Source organism: Alosa alosa, chromosome 19 (assembly GCF_017589495.1).
Source record: "Alosa alosa isolate M-15738 ecotype Scorff River chromosome 19, AALO_Geno_1.1, whole genome shotgun sequence".
Classification (NCBI taxonomy): Eukaryota; Metazoa; Chordata; class Actinopteri; order Clupeiformes; family Clupeidae; genus Alosa; species Alosa alosa.
Genome location: NC_063207.1, coordinates 11,591,695 through 11,607,684, shown reverse-complemented (window position 1 = coordinate 11,607,684; position 15,990 = coordinate 11,591,695). Strand labels below are relative to the sequence as shown.

Sequence of the window (15,990 nt, the reverse complement as noted above, 5' to 3'; positions counted from 1 at the left end):
AAGGTCAATGCTCCCGGCCAAGTGCTCAAGGCTGGACTTGCATCCAAACACCTCACAGCACACGACACTGAAGGATTTGGAGACTCACCTCGCCAGTGACCATGTATTTGCCATCCGGAGAGAAGGATAGAGTGGTGATAGTTTTCCTGTGAGAAGAGAGATGGAGAGAGAGAGAGAGGGAGAGAGAGAGAGATGCGGGAAAGGGAAGAGGAAGAGGAAGTATTGAGAGTGCAGCTGAAGTGAATGCATCCTGCCCTCTCTCCACCAGCTTCCTGTCTACTCCTCAATCACAATGGCCTGCACTCAAATCCAGCGTGACCTAGAAATGTGCTCGCTGGCTTACAGGAAAAGAGCTCTTTTGTCTTCTAAGAGTCTCCCGTACAGCAACCAGTGACTGATGGTTATGTCCATGTACATTAGCAAGAATATCACAAACTATTAAGTATTGAGGTAGTTCAGTTCTCTGTATTGAGGCCTTTTATCAAGGTGAGACATCCTCTGGAGACATTACCTAACCAGTGTCCCCATGACACAATGAGCCTTTAGTCAGCACATACTGTATCACTCTGTCTGTATTGAAAAAACATGTTCTAGCATGTCAACAGTTTCGGCCTTGCTTAATGACTGGCAACGAAAATACAAAAAGTAAACAAACTGAACTCTAGGCTGTTTGTCTGTGACTGTTCTGGCCTGCCAAAAGCTCACTGGAACCTTAACCAATCTCATAATCGCTACTTTGGAAAACTATCTGATTAACTTAAGTACTGTAACACCGAAACATGGAAAAGCAGGCTCCATTTGCTTTACGGTGGAGAATAGACATATATGTAGGCCTACATCGGAGGTAACTCCTGTTATGCTACGCATTTCCCACAAGCTCTACAGTTTCCTGAATCTCCTCTACCCCTCCAATCGCACATGGGTATCGGAGATCCCAATTAGTCAGGGCTGAGCCAAACAGTTGTCAAACAGGTGGTCCAGACCCAGGCATCGCTGCAGCTGAGGGGGCATAGAGTTGGGACAGCGTTAGGGGCCGAGGGACAGCTGTGGCTAGGCTTTCAGGGTGGAGCTGGCAGACCCCATAATCACAGAGCTCTTTGGTGTTCGATTAGAAGGAGGTGATAATGAGCAGGCTTGGGAGGTCTGTGTCAATTATGCAGCTGGCTGAAGACCAAAGGGGCAGGCTATCATATGACAACACAATAACAGGGTTAAATTTAACACTGAGGCATAAGGTATGAGCTACAGTACACCAGGCGCGTAACTGAAGCGTTCCGTTCGCAAAGCGTAAAATCTATTTTAAAAGATTGGTCTTTTTTTTCGAATGTATGCGCCGCTATCACGTCTGGTGAAGCTACTTCCATTGATTATAGTGGCAACTAATTGTTGCAGCAGACGCTTCGCGAACGGAACGCTTCAGTTATGCGCCTGGTGTAGTAGTGTATAGCTCATACCTTAGAGTAACAAGTTGGTATAAATGATGTAGCTAAATTAATAGGCAATGTAGCATGGTGTATCATCTAAACTGTTGAACATATGAGGTAGGAATTACTTTTATTACAAATTATATATGGTACTTCTGAGGTCACTGTATATTTTTTGGATAAATGATTAGGTTAGTAATAGTATTTATGATGTGGTTTGTTTTACATTGCTTCCAGAAAATGGAGAGAAATTCAAATTGTACCTGAAGCTGTTGACGATGTGATGCTGCTTGTTCTTTTTAGGGTTCAACAACACCACGACGCATCTGAGAGAGAGAGAGAGAGAGGCACAGTTTTGAAAATTTGCTCAAGAGAGATGCAGCCCGTTTTTAATATCCAGTAATATTTCAACAGGGAGTTGACACAATAGCTGACAGGAACAGGAGAAAATACAGCATGCAATATCCGCAGCAGCTTTAGCCGCTGCCGTTGCCATCATCATAACTAACATCATAACAGAGGGGTCGTTTGGCTGAGTGATTCTCAAGAGCCTCCCAGTTATACAGCCATTTCCATGCAGGCGGCTCTGTAAGGGTGAGATTGTGTGTGTGTGTGTGTGTTCTTTGTTTTAATCTTCAAACAGGGGGGAAATCTCCACGATCCCCCTGAAAGGACCATAAACATACTGGGGCTTTCATCAGGTTAAATGGCTGTGAGTAGTGCACACGGGGTGTCATTTAGGTCCATCACTGGGGCGGAGTGCCACAGCACTCTGAGCAGTCTAGGAAAGGATGATACTCCAGGCAGGAACAAAGCAACATTCTCCCTCAACGAGAATGGCCTTGCATTTGTTTTAAACTAAAATATATAATTGGTCTTTGTGACATGTGCTTATGAAGTTGTGTTTATGTAGTTCATGGTCTGAAGATGTAATTCCATTCATACATAACTTATCGAGAAAGTCATCTGAGGCTGATGGAGAACGATTTAAGGCCCTAATTTAAATGTCAGGCTAAGCGAAAAATCGGGCAACACAGTGTCTGATGCGTGAATTATATTGATCATGTGGCAAGTGGGAACATTAAACTGACTCATAGGATCTTGGAGGGATCTCTTGAGTTTCATTCTGTTACTAAGCAACTAAACTTTGACCAGATCAAAATAGGTTCTGTTGACAGGTGAATGTGTGTGTGTGTGTGTGTGTGTGTGTGTTGTGTGTAAAAGAGGTAAGATGTTGCATAGATTGAGAGGAGGATCACCTGAAATACACACAAACACACCCTCTCTAACACAAAGAAGAGAGCCAAGAAAGAAGAGAGCCAAGAAATAAAGAAACAGCCAAGAAATACCCCTCCCACGCCAGGGAAACAGACCCCCACACGCACACACGCACACACACACACACACACACACACACACACACACACACACACACACACACACACACACACACACACACACTTCAACAGCCTTAGCCAGTCTTATGTAGGCCTTGGCTGCTGGCTCAGGGCCATCTGTGGGGCTCTCTCAGTAAACACTCTGGCCAGTCTTTGAGCTCTGAAGCCTCCAGCTCGTGCTTTACGCTGGTGTCACCTCCACATCCATCTCTGGAGCCCCTGCAGCGCCGCAAAGCCCACAATGCAACACTGTCCGGTCTCCACGCCCACACCAGCACAGAAAGAGGCTGTGGCTGTCCTCTGAATCAGCCCCGTCTGTGCCTCTGTGGCGTATTTTACGACCCTGTATGACTGCAACAAAGCCGTGGGGCCCCGAGGAAAGAGGGAGAAAGAAATGGGCTCTCATGTATGAATAAGACATCACTCAGCGAGCCCAGAGCCGCAGATCCAGACCTGTCCAGCCGTTAGAAGTTACGGAGACGTCGGAGGTGGATGAGCGAGGTCAAACTGGGGGAGTAAAAGTGGAGCACAGGGCGTGGGTTCCTTGACAGGTCGTAATGCCATGATTGGCTTGAGTAGTGGCAGGTATTTATAGAGGTCGCCGAGAGGATTGGAAGTGCTCAAATCAATGGCTGGAGGTATAGGATTGTGTGCGTATGTGCGTATATGAACTTGTGAAAACATTCCAGACAGAGTCCCAGCATGTTTATCAGGAGCGCAAAAATGTAAAACAAAGAAAAACACACAAAAAAAATACACCACGAAAGACAGAAAGACACACAGACTGACAGGAAGAGAAGAAAAGACAGAAGACACATAGACAAAGAAACAAAGAATGGCCGAAAGAGACAAAGACTGACTGAGGGAAAGGAAGGCAAATAGAAGCCCAGCCATCCATCCCCTCCTCCTGACACCAGTCCTACCATGCTGACTAAAATGTGGCGAAGGGGCACATCTGGTGGATGGGCAGTGCTGGTCTGCGTGGAGCGTTTATCGAGCGGGCTCGTTTTTCACCCCGACTGCTCCGCTGAGAGAGGCACTGGGGTCGTGGGGAGCGAACTCATCTCTACCCCAGACAGATTATTGATAAAATTCCCCCTTTCAAAACAGATGCACCAACTCCCCGGCCTCCAATCTTGCTGTAGGGGTGTTTGACCAAAACAACACACACACACACACACACACACACACACACACACACACACACACTTCTCTAGCTGTGAAGTTGACATCTATGTTACAATCTGAATCTTGAGCAGACATCACACTAGAGAGGTTGCTCTGAAAAAATAAAATAAAAAAAACCCTTGTGTGTTTTTTCTTTCCCCCTGTTCCTTCTAGGTTGATCTGGGATGTCTGATCTCTCCCTGCACCCTGGGGAGTCTGGAGAAATAGGTCTCGTTGAAGAGAAGAAAAAAAAGAGGCGTTGCCACGGGGCACTTTCAGGCTAAGATGTATCTAAATGAAGCCTGTGCTCAGCCACACTACAGTGAACTACAGAGAGTCTGTCTAAGGAAACATGCCCATAAGAAGAGTTGGTTCCAATGAACATGTGTGCTTTCTATCTCTTTCCCCTCTCTTTCATTGTGGTCATCATTAGAGACATCTCTCCATAGTTGTAAATTAGACCAGACATATGGCTAAATGTAGGTCAATCCCTTGAATATAACATGCATGCGAGTTTGGAGTTGAAACCAGTGAGATTTACAGAATTTATATCCTGTATACTGTCTTCAGCCCAAAGTGCACAGATGATGTGCATTCATTACTTCTATGATAGCATAAGTTGACCTACTTACAGCGGGATATAGAAGCTTGGACTGAATGGCCTTACCATAGATACAATTTAATTCTATGGTCCTCACAAAACCTATTCATTATGATTGGCCATCTCAAGCAGTACTCAGCAGACGCAGACACGCAGACACACACACACACACACACACACACACACACACACACACACACACACACACACACACACACACACACACACACACACACACACACACACACACACACACACACACACACACACACAAAGCCTGTGAACACAGTGTGTGTTGACTGTCCTGGGTGTAATGTGTACACACCAAACAATTTGTGTGTTTACTTGCAAAATACATAAACCTCTCCTCACAGGTCTGTGTTGACTCAAAGCAGCAGGTCTGACACTTTTCCTCTGTTTGAGACATTATCAGGGAGGGAAAATGTGCTCATTAGTGGAAAGCTAAACCAAAGTCCTTTTAGGCAAGTCCCTCCACTCGGCGGCCATTTGGCAACGCTTTTAGGGCACTCGTCGGGCATCCATTTCGGCAGAAATGCATGTGCGCAAGGCTTCCGCGACACCAACGACTTGCACTTCCACGACTTTAAGGAAATGGCGAGATCACAACACATGATTAGCACAATGTATTCACATCACACCACATGATTGGCTCAATGTATTCACATGTCGACGTTTTGCCGAGGAAGGGGTGGGATATGTGTAGACAACGGCCATATTGGCGTGACAAGTATTTTTTGAGTGCTGTGTCTCCACATTAGAAAGTCTCTGGCTAAACTTACCACACCTGAGGGTTTTTGTGCAGAATAAAATAACAAAGGTGTGATCAATCCTACAGAAAGACATGGGAGGGTGTGAACCACAATAAAGTTTTATTTCACAAAGAGGGCGAACAGATCAACTGTAGGCAAATTGACTTTAGACCAAGCTGTCTGCTAAATGACTTAAGCGTATGCAAATCTTCCTTGAATAAATATTTGCCTATTTCAATTAAACCGCATGATTTGCATTTTTATGACTTAAAATGTGTGCCAATATTTTTGCAGTGGGTAAAAGAATTAAAACACAGCACTTCAGCAAGTTTACGTAAGAATAAAGAAAAGAAAACTTTCACAAGAGTACAGTGCAGGCTGCGCAGTCCAGATGCTAGCCTCAATTCTTTTCCCATCCCAAATGGCCTTTTATGCTGTTCAGCTGTGGCCAACAATGTAGCTCCGGGGGAGCTGCGCTTGTCCTGGCTGTTGGTCAGGCCCTCTACAGTGGACAGATTATCGTCAGCCTGAGCTGGGACAATGACGGCCCTCTGCAAGCGACGCTGATTCGGTGGGTGGAGGGCGAGCGCTGCGCTAACGCTACAGAGCTCCAGTCGAGCGTGGCTAACTGTTGACTGCACTGCACAAATGAGGAGCATAGCTGAGGGTCAAGGCTATGTCTCTTCTAACTCACTCACTCATGTACACACACACACACACACACGCACACAGGCACAGGCACAGGCAACACAGGCACAGACACAGGCACACAGGCACAGACACAGGCACACACAGGCACAGACACACACACACACACACAGTACAAATACACCCTCAAACACCCACTTGTTTTGATAATTTAGCAGTGAAAAGAAATAGCCTCCCCTGGGCGAGTAGTACAAACAGACCTACAGTACTATGCAGAAGTCATGGAGCGCAGGGTGAGGAAAGAAAAGGAGCTCGAGTCAGATTCATTCTGCATTCTTCTGATGTAATGGTTTCTGGTTTCTTCCCTGCAGATGTCCTGCAGCCGTCAATTATTTGGACAGTGCAGGTCAAAGTGGGGTGCAGAGAGCAGAAGCTCCCTGGTATTCTTACAGTGTGTAAAAACACCGTGCAGATGTGGAGGTAAAGTCAAATAGCTACAAGAAACTCTGACCATTTATGATAGTGGAAAGTGTTTTGAAATGCAAAACAATTTCTGGGCAAAAATAGTGGTCAAAAATCGGGCTGCTTCACTCCGCTAAACTGAGTAACATCACTGGTACTGTGAGGTGAACCTAAACTACAGGTTCCCCTTTAATGACTCTATATGATAGTGATTCAACATGTGGTAAGAATATGTAGGCTATGTGTGTGTGTGTGTGTGTGTGTCTGCACTCCACATACAAACTCAAGCCAGGGAATGTACAAAGTGATGTCTGCTCCATGCTCCAGGAGACTGCCAAAAATCCTGATGCTGACTGGCTGGCTCCACCACACTGCAAACAGTACCAGACACATCGGTGTTGGGAGCCACACCCTGCGTCCTTCACTCCGAGTAAACCCAATGTGGTCTGGCCATTCCCAGCTGAGGGTGCAACGCCAAAATGGAGTCAAACACTTAACCACCAAAGCTGTCTGCTGCAACCCACAAACACACACAAACGCACACATAGCATGCAAAGCCTGGTTACCTGGAAACAAAAAAAATCTTGCTTAGGTTTCATCTCCCTCCAAGGAAGCAGGAATCAAACAGGATCAAGTATTGGGCTGAGTTTTGTTATGCTCTTTGTACTGCTTAACTGTTCTCTGTTTCTGGTGAGATGAGTCACACACCTAAGCATCATGCACACAGCGCAAATAAGCAAATACCACAGGAAACAGGCTACGATGACAACACCGTGGGTCAGAAGTTTCCCCCGCCGTATGTGCTTCATACCCTGAAGGACCCAACCACTACGATGACTACAGTATATGGAGAGGGGAAAAAAAAAAGAAAGAAACAATTGAATGAAATGCAAAGAGAAAGAAAGGCAGGGAAGCAGTAGGATAAGCCAGCCCTGGAGTAATGTCGAGGGGAGTTCACACGATGACTCCTTTTGATCTCCCTCCTCTTGCTTTGAGAACACAGGGTGGCGGTCAACATGGCGCCATTATTCTGAGACTGATCAGCTGCAATACTACAGGAAATGAAGTAGGCTAACAAAAGAAGGGGTGGCGTGGTGAAAGCCGAGCAGACGCCTCCACCCGGGGGGTTTTAGCGGACCGGACGGTCACCACAGCCCATCTGGTGAGCGCGGGATCAGGCAGGGATGGACAGGTGGTCAGGCCCCCACTCTTGGAAGTAGCACTGGTGGGGTGGAGGGATATCACATATCGAACTGGCCTCCCCACCCTGCTGCTAGCCTGGTCTGGCCCTTCGGAGCCTTGGCCCTCTGGTGATCCCACACCAGCCTTGGCACTGCGCTGACCTCTGCATTGCCGTGGGGGGAACCCTGCCTGCGGAACTCTCCGGAACCTCATGGAACACAGCTCATTCAGCTCCCCCACACAGCACACACAAACATTCACACACCCACACACACACACACACACACATGCACACACACACACACACACACACATCTGAGGGATTCTGTCTGCATGCCTCTGGCAGTCGTAGCGCTTGGCAGATACAGCCACCGGCCGAGAGGCGAAGGGTCTATCCCCCTAAAGCCTCAATCCCCTGCTGGATCTGCTTGTTAATTCCGCAGGAAATTGAGGGGAATGTTTTAAAGCTACGCTGGAACCACTTGCAGAAGCATTCTATAAGAACTCAGCACTACCATTACAACACAGAAGAAATGGTTACGTTTAAAATTAAGAAAATGGAAACAGAAGTGGTTGTTATGACAAGACTGTTATGACAAGACCATTTCCCCCTCCTCCTCCCTCCTACATTAACAGTGGCTTCTGATGTTCCGATGTGTGAAGTGATTTGTCCAAACACACTCCTGTCCACCACGAGGCAAACACGCTGCTCACTGCATTAGAGCACATTTGGCGTAAATAATGGTTGCATAATGCAGCGGTGGAAAGCTTGTGTAACGCCCTTTTTAAATATGTCTCTTCTAAAGAGTATAGCAAAGAGCATAGCAAGGTCACACAGGCACAATGGCCCTCCACAAACAGTGTCACACTGAGGGTGTAGAGCAGGGAGATGGCGGTCATCACCACCGTGATCATTGCCCTGTGTGAGGGTCCTCCAGGGGGGCAGGGAGTCTGGGAGGGTGCAGGTAAGTTGGTGCAGCAGAAGCTGCTGAGCCTGTGGGTGGTGCTACGTGGTGGTGGTGCTGTCCGGGACCCCCGAATGCTGCAATGCAGCAAAGCGGTAGACCACCCCCCCAAAGCATCGGCAGGTTTTTCTTTTCTTTTTTTTTTTTTTTTAAATGCGTCCACTCACTGCAGAAAGCATTCCCTTTGGCTCTCTCTCTTTTTCTCTCTCGATCTGTCTCTCTCTCTCTCTCTCTCTCCCTCTCAATCTGTCTCACTCTTAGACTCACATGCACACCTTCCCATCTGTCTCTCTTCCTCCCTCTCTCTCTTTCACACTCTCTCACACACACACACACACATATACTACATTTACACACATAAACACACAGTCACCTTCAGTCTTTCCCCTCCCTTTTTCATTCCCTCATACCCTCTCTGCCTGGCTGCAGCGAGCCCCCTCTCTCTCTCTCTCTCTCTCTCTCACTCTCTCTCTCACTCTCTCTCTTTTTCTGCTCTCTCTCTCCTTGCCTCGCCTCTGTCTGTCCTCAGCTGTGCTCTCTCCTCACGTAGCGCTACTGACCCACTTCACTGCAGTGCTTTCCTGGTGGGGGGGGGAGATGGGGAGAAAAAGAGAGAGAAGGAGAAAAAGAGAGAGAGAGAGAGAGAGGGAGAGAGAGAAAGAGAGAGAGAGAGGGACCCTGACACACATTTTCATGCATGTTTGATTAATACAGTGGGCCGGTTATAGTGGCCGCCTGGCACACGCACACAGCCATTTCACATTCAGGCTCATCACTGGCACTCATTCATTATACAAAACGAGTCTTCTGCCAGTTAAATAACATCCCAGCACAAATGTCCAGAAGCTGGTTACAGAAGAGAAATATCCATCCGAAATCCATCAAAATATCCGAGTGACTCACAAAAGAAAGCAGATAGGCATCAGATAAACAAGCTCTTTAAACTACATGGAGTTGAGTGAGTAGTCCAGATAATGAGTCGTCTGGCCGATGTGGAGAGGGACAAATTACAGTCATTTGATAAGGATAGTGGCATTTGACTCTTTACCTACAGGGCAGGCAAAATGTGTTTGCCAAATCACAAGTGCTCCTCATTTACATGTTTTTTTTTCATTCAGACAGGCAGGCTTTTCTAGTTCCGCCTGTCTCAGTGAGTGGATGAGGTATGACACACACACACACACACACACACACACACACACACACACACACACACACACACTCACATGTGCACACAAAGCATGCATGATACAATTATGCACTGCAAGAAACCAGTGCCTAATAAGGACATCACGGCCCAATACCCTCTGACAGAACTCAAGCAGCTGAAAACAATGTTGTGAAATGTTGAAGAGTTTCTGTACTTGGGTTTAATCGAATCAACACTTCATATATTTTGCCGTCACTTTTTATTTGAGCTGCAAATCACAACAGGATAAAGGCTGCAAATCTACAACATAGCCCTCTTACGTTGTTATAAAATATGACATGTTTAGACACAGCAGACTGCAAAAATGACACCCGAAAAAGGATCTGTACCAGAGTCAGTCTGAACGAGAGACAAAACAAGAGATCCCCTGGAGCCCTAACTAAAAGAACTGTCTCAGAGCTTGACCTGTACCAAATTAAGTGCATCGTGCAAGAAACGAGGCTGTGGGTTCCATTAGCAAACCAGTACAGCCTTATTCACCGCGTATTACCTCACACAATCGATACTAATTGATTTAGTATCCACACTCATCCATCAATTTTGTGTCTACATTCTCACAAAGCCAGGTTAAGAGATAACGTGTGTATATACAGTGGCTGAAAACCACCACAGCCCTCCGACAGACTTTGGCCAATCATGGGTCTTTGGCACTTTCACAGTTCGCCTCAATGCAGCACTTCAAGAACTGAAAAACGCTGCAGCGAAATGACCCATTGCCATGGAGAGATTCGACTATGGCCATGAACGTGTGTGTGTGTGTGTGTGTGTGGTAGTGAGTGTTTCACAGGCAGTACACAGTGGGCTCTGGAGCTTGGTTGCATTCTCTGAGTCAATTGCATTCGTTTAGCAACTCCAACAAAGCCGTGCAGGCTTGGTAATGGAATCACTGCTCTCTATAATCCTATTGGCCAATACCCTAGAGGGCCAGTTTCTTCTTCGACAGCTGCAAGAGCTTGCCGATTGACCCTTTACACACACACACACATACACGTTCCTGCTCAGAAACAGCCAGATAGCAACTGTGAGTCCCTGAGCAAATCCATAAGCTGCTGACAGTGCATTAACACAAGGGGGGGGGCGGACGGACGAGGGTGGGCTACAATAGAGCATAAAGCTGCAGCCTAAATTGGGGTTCAAATAAACGGCGTGCCGTCAACAGCCCACCACCAATCGGATTCCCTGTATGCCCACCCGGACCTCAGACTGACAGCCTCAAATAGGAACGCCACCGCAGCAACTTCCAGCAAAATCCACTTAACTCCTCTGCTTTGACGATGGACACACACAAATACAGTGCTTATAATCAAAACATAGAACTGGCCTGTGTGCACACGCAGATGTGAGACCATCTGTGTGTGCGTGTGTGTGTGCGCGTGTGTGTCTTTCAATCATCAAAAAAGGCCCAAGAAAACCAGGTGGACGCTCTCCCAAGCCAATCGATCTCTCTTGCTCCACAATTTCACGCCATGCTGAGATAAAAAAAAAACAACACACGCTGGAGCCTAATGGCATCCAGATTCAAGACTCGCAGGGGTCCGGCATGGGTCTAGACCACAGCACCACTTTTACCAAGGTGCTACAAGTTGTCTAAACTGATTGACTGCACTTTGGAGTCCTTGTCGACAGCTAGGCTCTGTGCATTTATTTATTTCTACACTGGACCTGATTACTCAAGGGATCTGTACCTGTTCCATGTGTTATGTCCCAACTAGTTTTCAAACTAACCGATCCTCATACATGTGTTTGTGCGTCTGGTTAGGTGAACACAACAAGCGCCAGCGTATGGGAATCCGTTAGCTTGACATGTTTGTTAGCTTGTCTGGACATTACACCTACGTTCTGGCCCAGAATCACGCTCCAGTCTGAGCTGCTCTCTAACCCATTACTGTAACCCAACTGTCCTCTGATGTAAGGGGACGCTCTTCAGAACCCTGCGGACCGTCAACTCACGAGATGGCGAGTGGCCAGCGAGGAGAGAGGACTGTTTTTTCACACAAGCTGAGCAGCAAAGCCTAATGAGATTAAGTGGCAACCCCATGTGACAGACGGGGAGTTTCTTTTCTTTGCTGGTATGACGGAAATCTATTACAACCTGTCCTTTTTGGAAAGGAAAGTGAAAGGATGTGATGCAAAACATCTCTGAGAACTAGCAAAACCTGTAGGACACATTAAGGTCCATGCGGAATTCAGATTCCAACTACAAGCATTACATATAGGCTAGTAGACCGCTGACTGAAAACTAAATTCAGTTGTCTAAGGATAGACACTATTTTGTAATCTAGCAGTAGTAATTTAGCTGTAGTCTCTTGAGTCGTAATGTTGTAGGAGTCTGGAGTCAGAGTTCACGGTCTGGTATGTCCCAAGGCCCCCCGTCTGAGATCTGAGGGGTTTTGAAAACAACCTATTAAAAGCACTGGATGTAGTCATGGGCGGACCCAGTCACAGATAACCAAGTTACCAGTGATTAAATCTTCAATGTGGACACAGAGTACTCCCAGTCCGACTGCCTTAGAAGGGAACTCCTGTTTAGGTAACACAATTAAATTACTGTACAGCTCAAAAGGGCCAGGATGTAATCGAACACAAAATGTTGACTTCATTGAAAATAAAGGGCAGTTTTAGCCTCTGCTGTAGACCACTATACGGGTTTACAATGGATACCATTCATTCTTCAAATAGTTCACATAGTCCTACAGAAAAAAATGCCACCAATGTGACAAAACACTTTGTTTGGACGAATGATGTGGGACATTACATGCATAACATACTTTGTTTGTACTGGGAGTACCAGGCACACTGTAAATCAAAGCACGAGTTCTTACTATTACCCCGAACACCATTGATTAGCTTTCAGCTGGTTAGGATCAGGTGATCGTTGGCTGACCAATATGTTGACTTTGCATCACTTAATTAATTGTAAAACAGATTGATCTCTTCAGTGAAGCCTGATATGCAAGTATGCAGTACTGTAGACTGGAACTAATGGCTGAACTCTGGTTCTGCAGGACGAGTCTCCAGTTAGTGAGCACTGGATTAACCCCAGACCTCTGAGGTCGAGTGTGGCAGCAGACGCATTTCTATTCCCTCCCCGGGTCTCTGCAGTGGAGCTCGGGAGGGACTCACTCACGCCTGGCCAGCTCAGAGCGCTAAACCCCTCCTGCCTGAGACAGCGTTTCCTTCCAGCAGCACACACACACACACACACACACACACACACACACACACAAACAGAGACACACACACACACACACACACAGCTGAGAGTGCTGAGAGTGCTGAGAGACGAGTTTCCGTTGAATCGCCTCCATGCTAGCCCAAGTCCCTGGGCCCAGTTAAATCATCTGGCTGTTTCCAGATCAGCGCTAGGGGTTCATTCAGAATTCCCTTTGTCATTTTTATTCATGTCTCTTTCCTTCAACAGTCTTTCACCAGGGATATCCCTGCCTGAAGCATGCTTTGAACAGAGGGGGGAGGGGAGGAGCTGGGTTGTAGACTACAGAGGTTTTTTTTATTCTGTCTCGCCTGACAACGAATGTATTACAAGTGTAATAGTGGCAAATGGAAAAACTGACAAAAAGCCAGAGAATGAACACTGCGTTTACAGCTGACAGGGAACAGTGTCTGTGTGTGTGTGTGTGTGTGTGTGTGTGTAAAGAAAAAAATATATATTGCCACAGCTCACAACAAGACTGTGCAATGACAATTCACTATGCTCCACAACAACAGTGGCTCTGTCTCTACCGTAAATGTAGCTTCAGCAAATCTCTGTCAAATCTGGGCACTGAATTCTGTATACAAAACATTGAACCGTCACCAAGTAGCATAACGCATAATGATCTCTCGAACCAGCAAACTGCTCCATTAATTCAAGTGCTTCTCGGAAATCTCCAAGGAGCCGACCAGATCCATTTTTACATTTGTCTCAAGTAGTCACAAGAGAGAACATGCATGAATGGTATCATGCAAAGCATGCTATCCCCTCTTAATGGAAAATTCTGTTGGGTTTTGATCTTCTTTGAAGCTTTAGTGATTCTATTGTTCGCCGTTTTCTCTGTTGTGTTTCCTGTGAACTGTGTGTTAGTGCTGCTGACTTCACACTCACCCTGCAGGGTAGGCCACCAGGCCTGAGCGCGGGTCGCTGGCCAATGCTCGGTTCCCCGATGTGGTGATCCCCAAGACCTTCTCAAGCGTAACCTGCGAAAACAACATGGGAGAATTGAGTCAACATGGACACGGCCACCTGTATTATCAAAAACAGTGGACAATAGTCTTTATCATGAGACTAGCATTGACCTGAAGCAGATAGTTGGATTGTTTTGTTGTGTTGCTATTTGCATGTTTGGCAAGCTAGTCTGAGACTCAAGACACACAAAGCAAGCTTATAGAGGAATGTGACCAAGAGACCAGTTCACAGTTCCATGGTGATTTGCCAAGGACATCAACAAACCTTAGCAGGAAAGACTCAAACATTTGATTATTATCTCAATATTTACAAGGAAAAAGTGGAGTTGGAAACAACAAGCAAGGCTATGTTATATTTCCACATAAAAGGGTTTCATAGTGTACTGTTCCAGCAATGTAGGTCACACTTCCCTTGCTCCTTGTTGATTTATATTGAGTGTTTTAACACGTCGGAAGCTCTCATTGATCAACTCTTCAAACACTATTGCCAAGTAGGCCTTGTGTAACTGTGAATTGTGTAGCGAACCTGAGGACGCTGTATGCGAAACGCATTTTACTCTGAATAAAATCGAGTAAAAGTCAACAGTGTGCAGTAGAGCGGTCTTATTTTTGCTATTTAGGTATGTTCCTGCAATTTACCTGCACCTAACCAGGCTGTGTGTGGATCTTGGTTTGATTTGGAATAACTTATTAATATATTTGGAATAACTTAATAATATATTTGGACTGCTGATGGACCAGGAGCGGTGACTCTACTTTAGCCCAAATACCGTAAACATGATGAGGAACAACATGCTAAAGATTTGGTCAAGCCAGCTGGAATTAGACACGACTAACTTTGCTGACGGACGATCATTTAAATGTCCAAAGATATTTAAATTGAAAATGTTCAGTCACTTCAGAATTCATAGTGCACTGTAGACTAGAAGCATTATAACAACATCTGGTCAATACCTTCTCCATCTCTGTTTCAAATACTCAACAAAATGATTGCCTAGCTCAACTACAAGATCAAATTTCTTTCAAAGAGCCCAAAAACAAGGTCATGGGGTTATTCCCCATGGCACAAACATACATATGCTACTTTTAACTTAAAGGTCTGCTAACCACATGCAAATGTGTACGACAGATATGAAGCTTACATACAAGCACTGTTAATTTAAAGTCCTCAAATCATCAGTAGTGTCAGCTGGGTGTTTCACCAGCACTGCATTAAAAAAACCTTTACAGTAGGCTAGATAAAGCGAGCAACGTTAGCCTGTATCAGCACTTACAGTGGGTCCTCTGAGCTTAAAAACTGTTCTCGGCTGCAGCATTTTCTCAAAGTGCCCATTTAACTCAGCTCACAGTGCGTTTCCCCCTCCACAGGAAGCCCTGCCTGCGTCCAGCTGTGCCCAGGGGTAAGTCCTGACTGGACACTTCGTGTCGCCACGTCAACAAGCTGATCTAGGTCTGGGTCAAATCCATCAGCCATTTAAAAAGTTAGGCGCATTGTTCTCACAAAAGAATGCACATACTCACTATAGGAAGGGGGAGGCAGACAGAGAGAGAGAGACAGAGAGAGAGAGAGAGAGAGAGAGAGAGAGAGAGAGAGAGAGAGAGAGAGACAGAGAGAGATAGAAACTTAAGCTAACAGCTGGACACAGCACTGTCCATCCCAGTCACTCTGTCTCACAAATGAGCGTGTCAGCTGTGTTCTGACTGTATTTGTTGATCGAGGGAGGCTCATCACATGACAACGCACTTCTTCTGACTTCTGTGGAAAACACTGCACGGCTTCCACCAGCAGCCCGTATTTTGTGTTTTCATCACTAAGGTTTCATCAAGCACACACTACCACCCCACCACCCCCCTTTTCAATGCTTGTCATGGGCTCAAGGTGATTTCTGGTGCTGCTGTAGCAAGGCCACATGGTAATAACCTTGCTAGCGTGCCTGGCTTAGAGCAGCGATAAACACATGGCCTGTTTTTTTTGCACAGAG

General features: G+C 46.1%; 1 protein-coding gene across 1 annotated transcript in view; it reads right to left on the bottom strand.

The window, feature by feature from the left end:
• The window catches only part of mapkbp1 (mitogen-activated protein kinase binding protein 1), a 49,785-nt gene that overhangs the window by 29,870 nt on the left and 3,925 nt on the right, over window positions 1-15,990 (bottom strand). Inside the window, 3 exon segments of the mRNA XM_048227293.1 lie at window positions 89-146; window positions 1,688-1,750; window positions 13,929-14,020. Of these exon segments, the coding sequence (XP_048083250.1) occupies window positions 89-146; window positions 1,688-1,750; window positions 13,929-14,020 (213 nt within the window).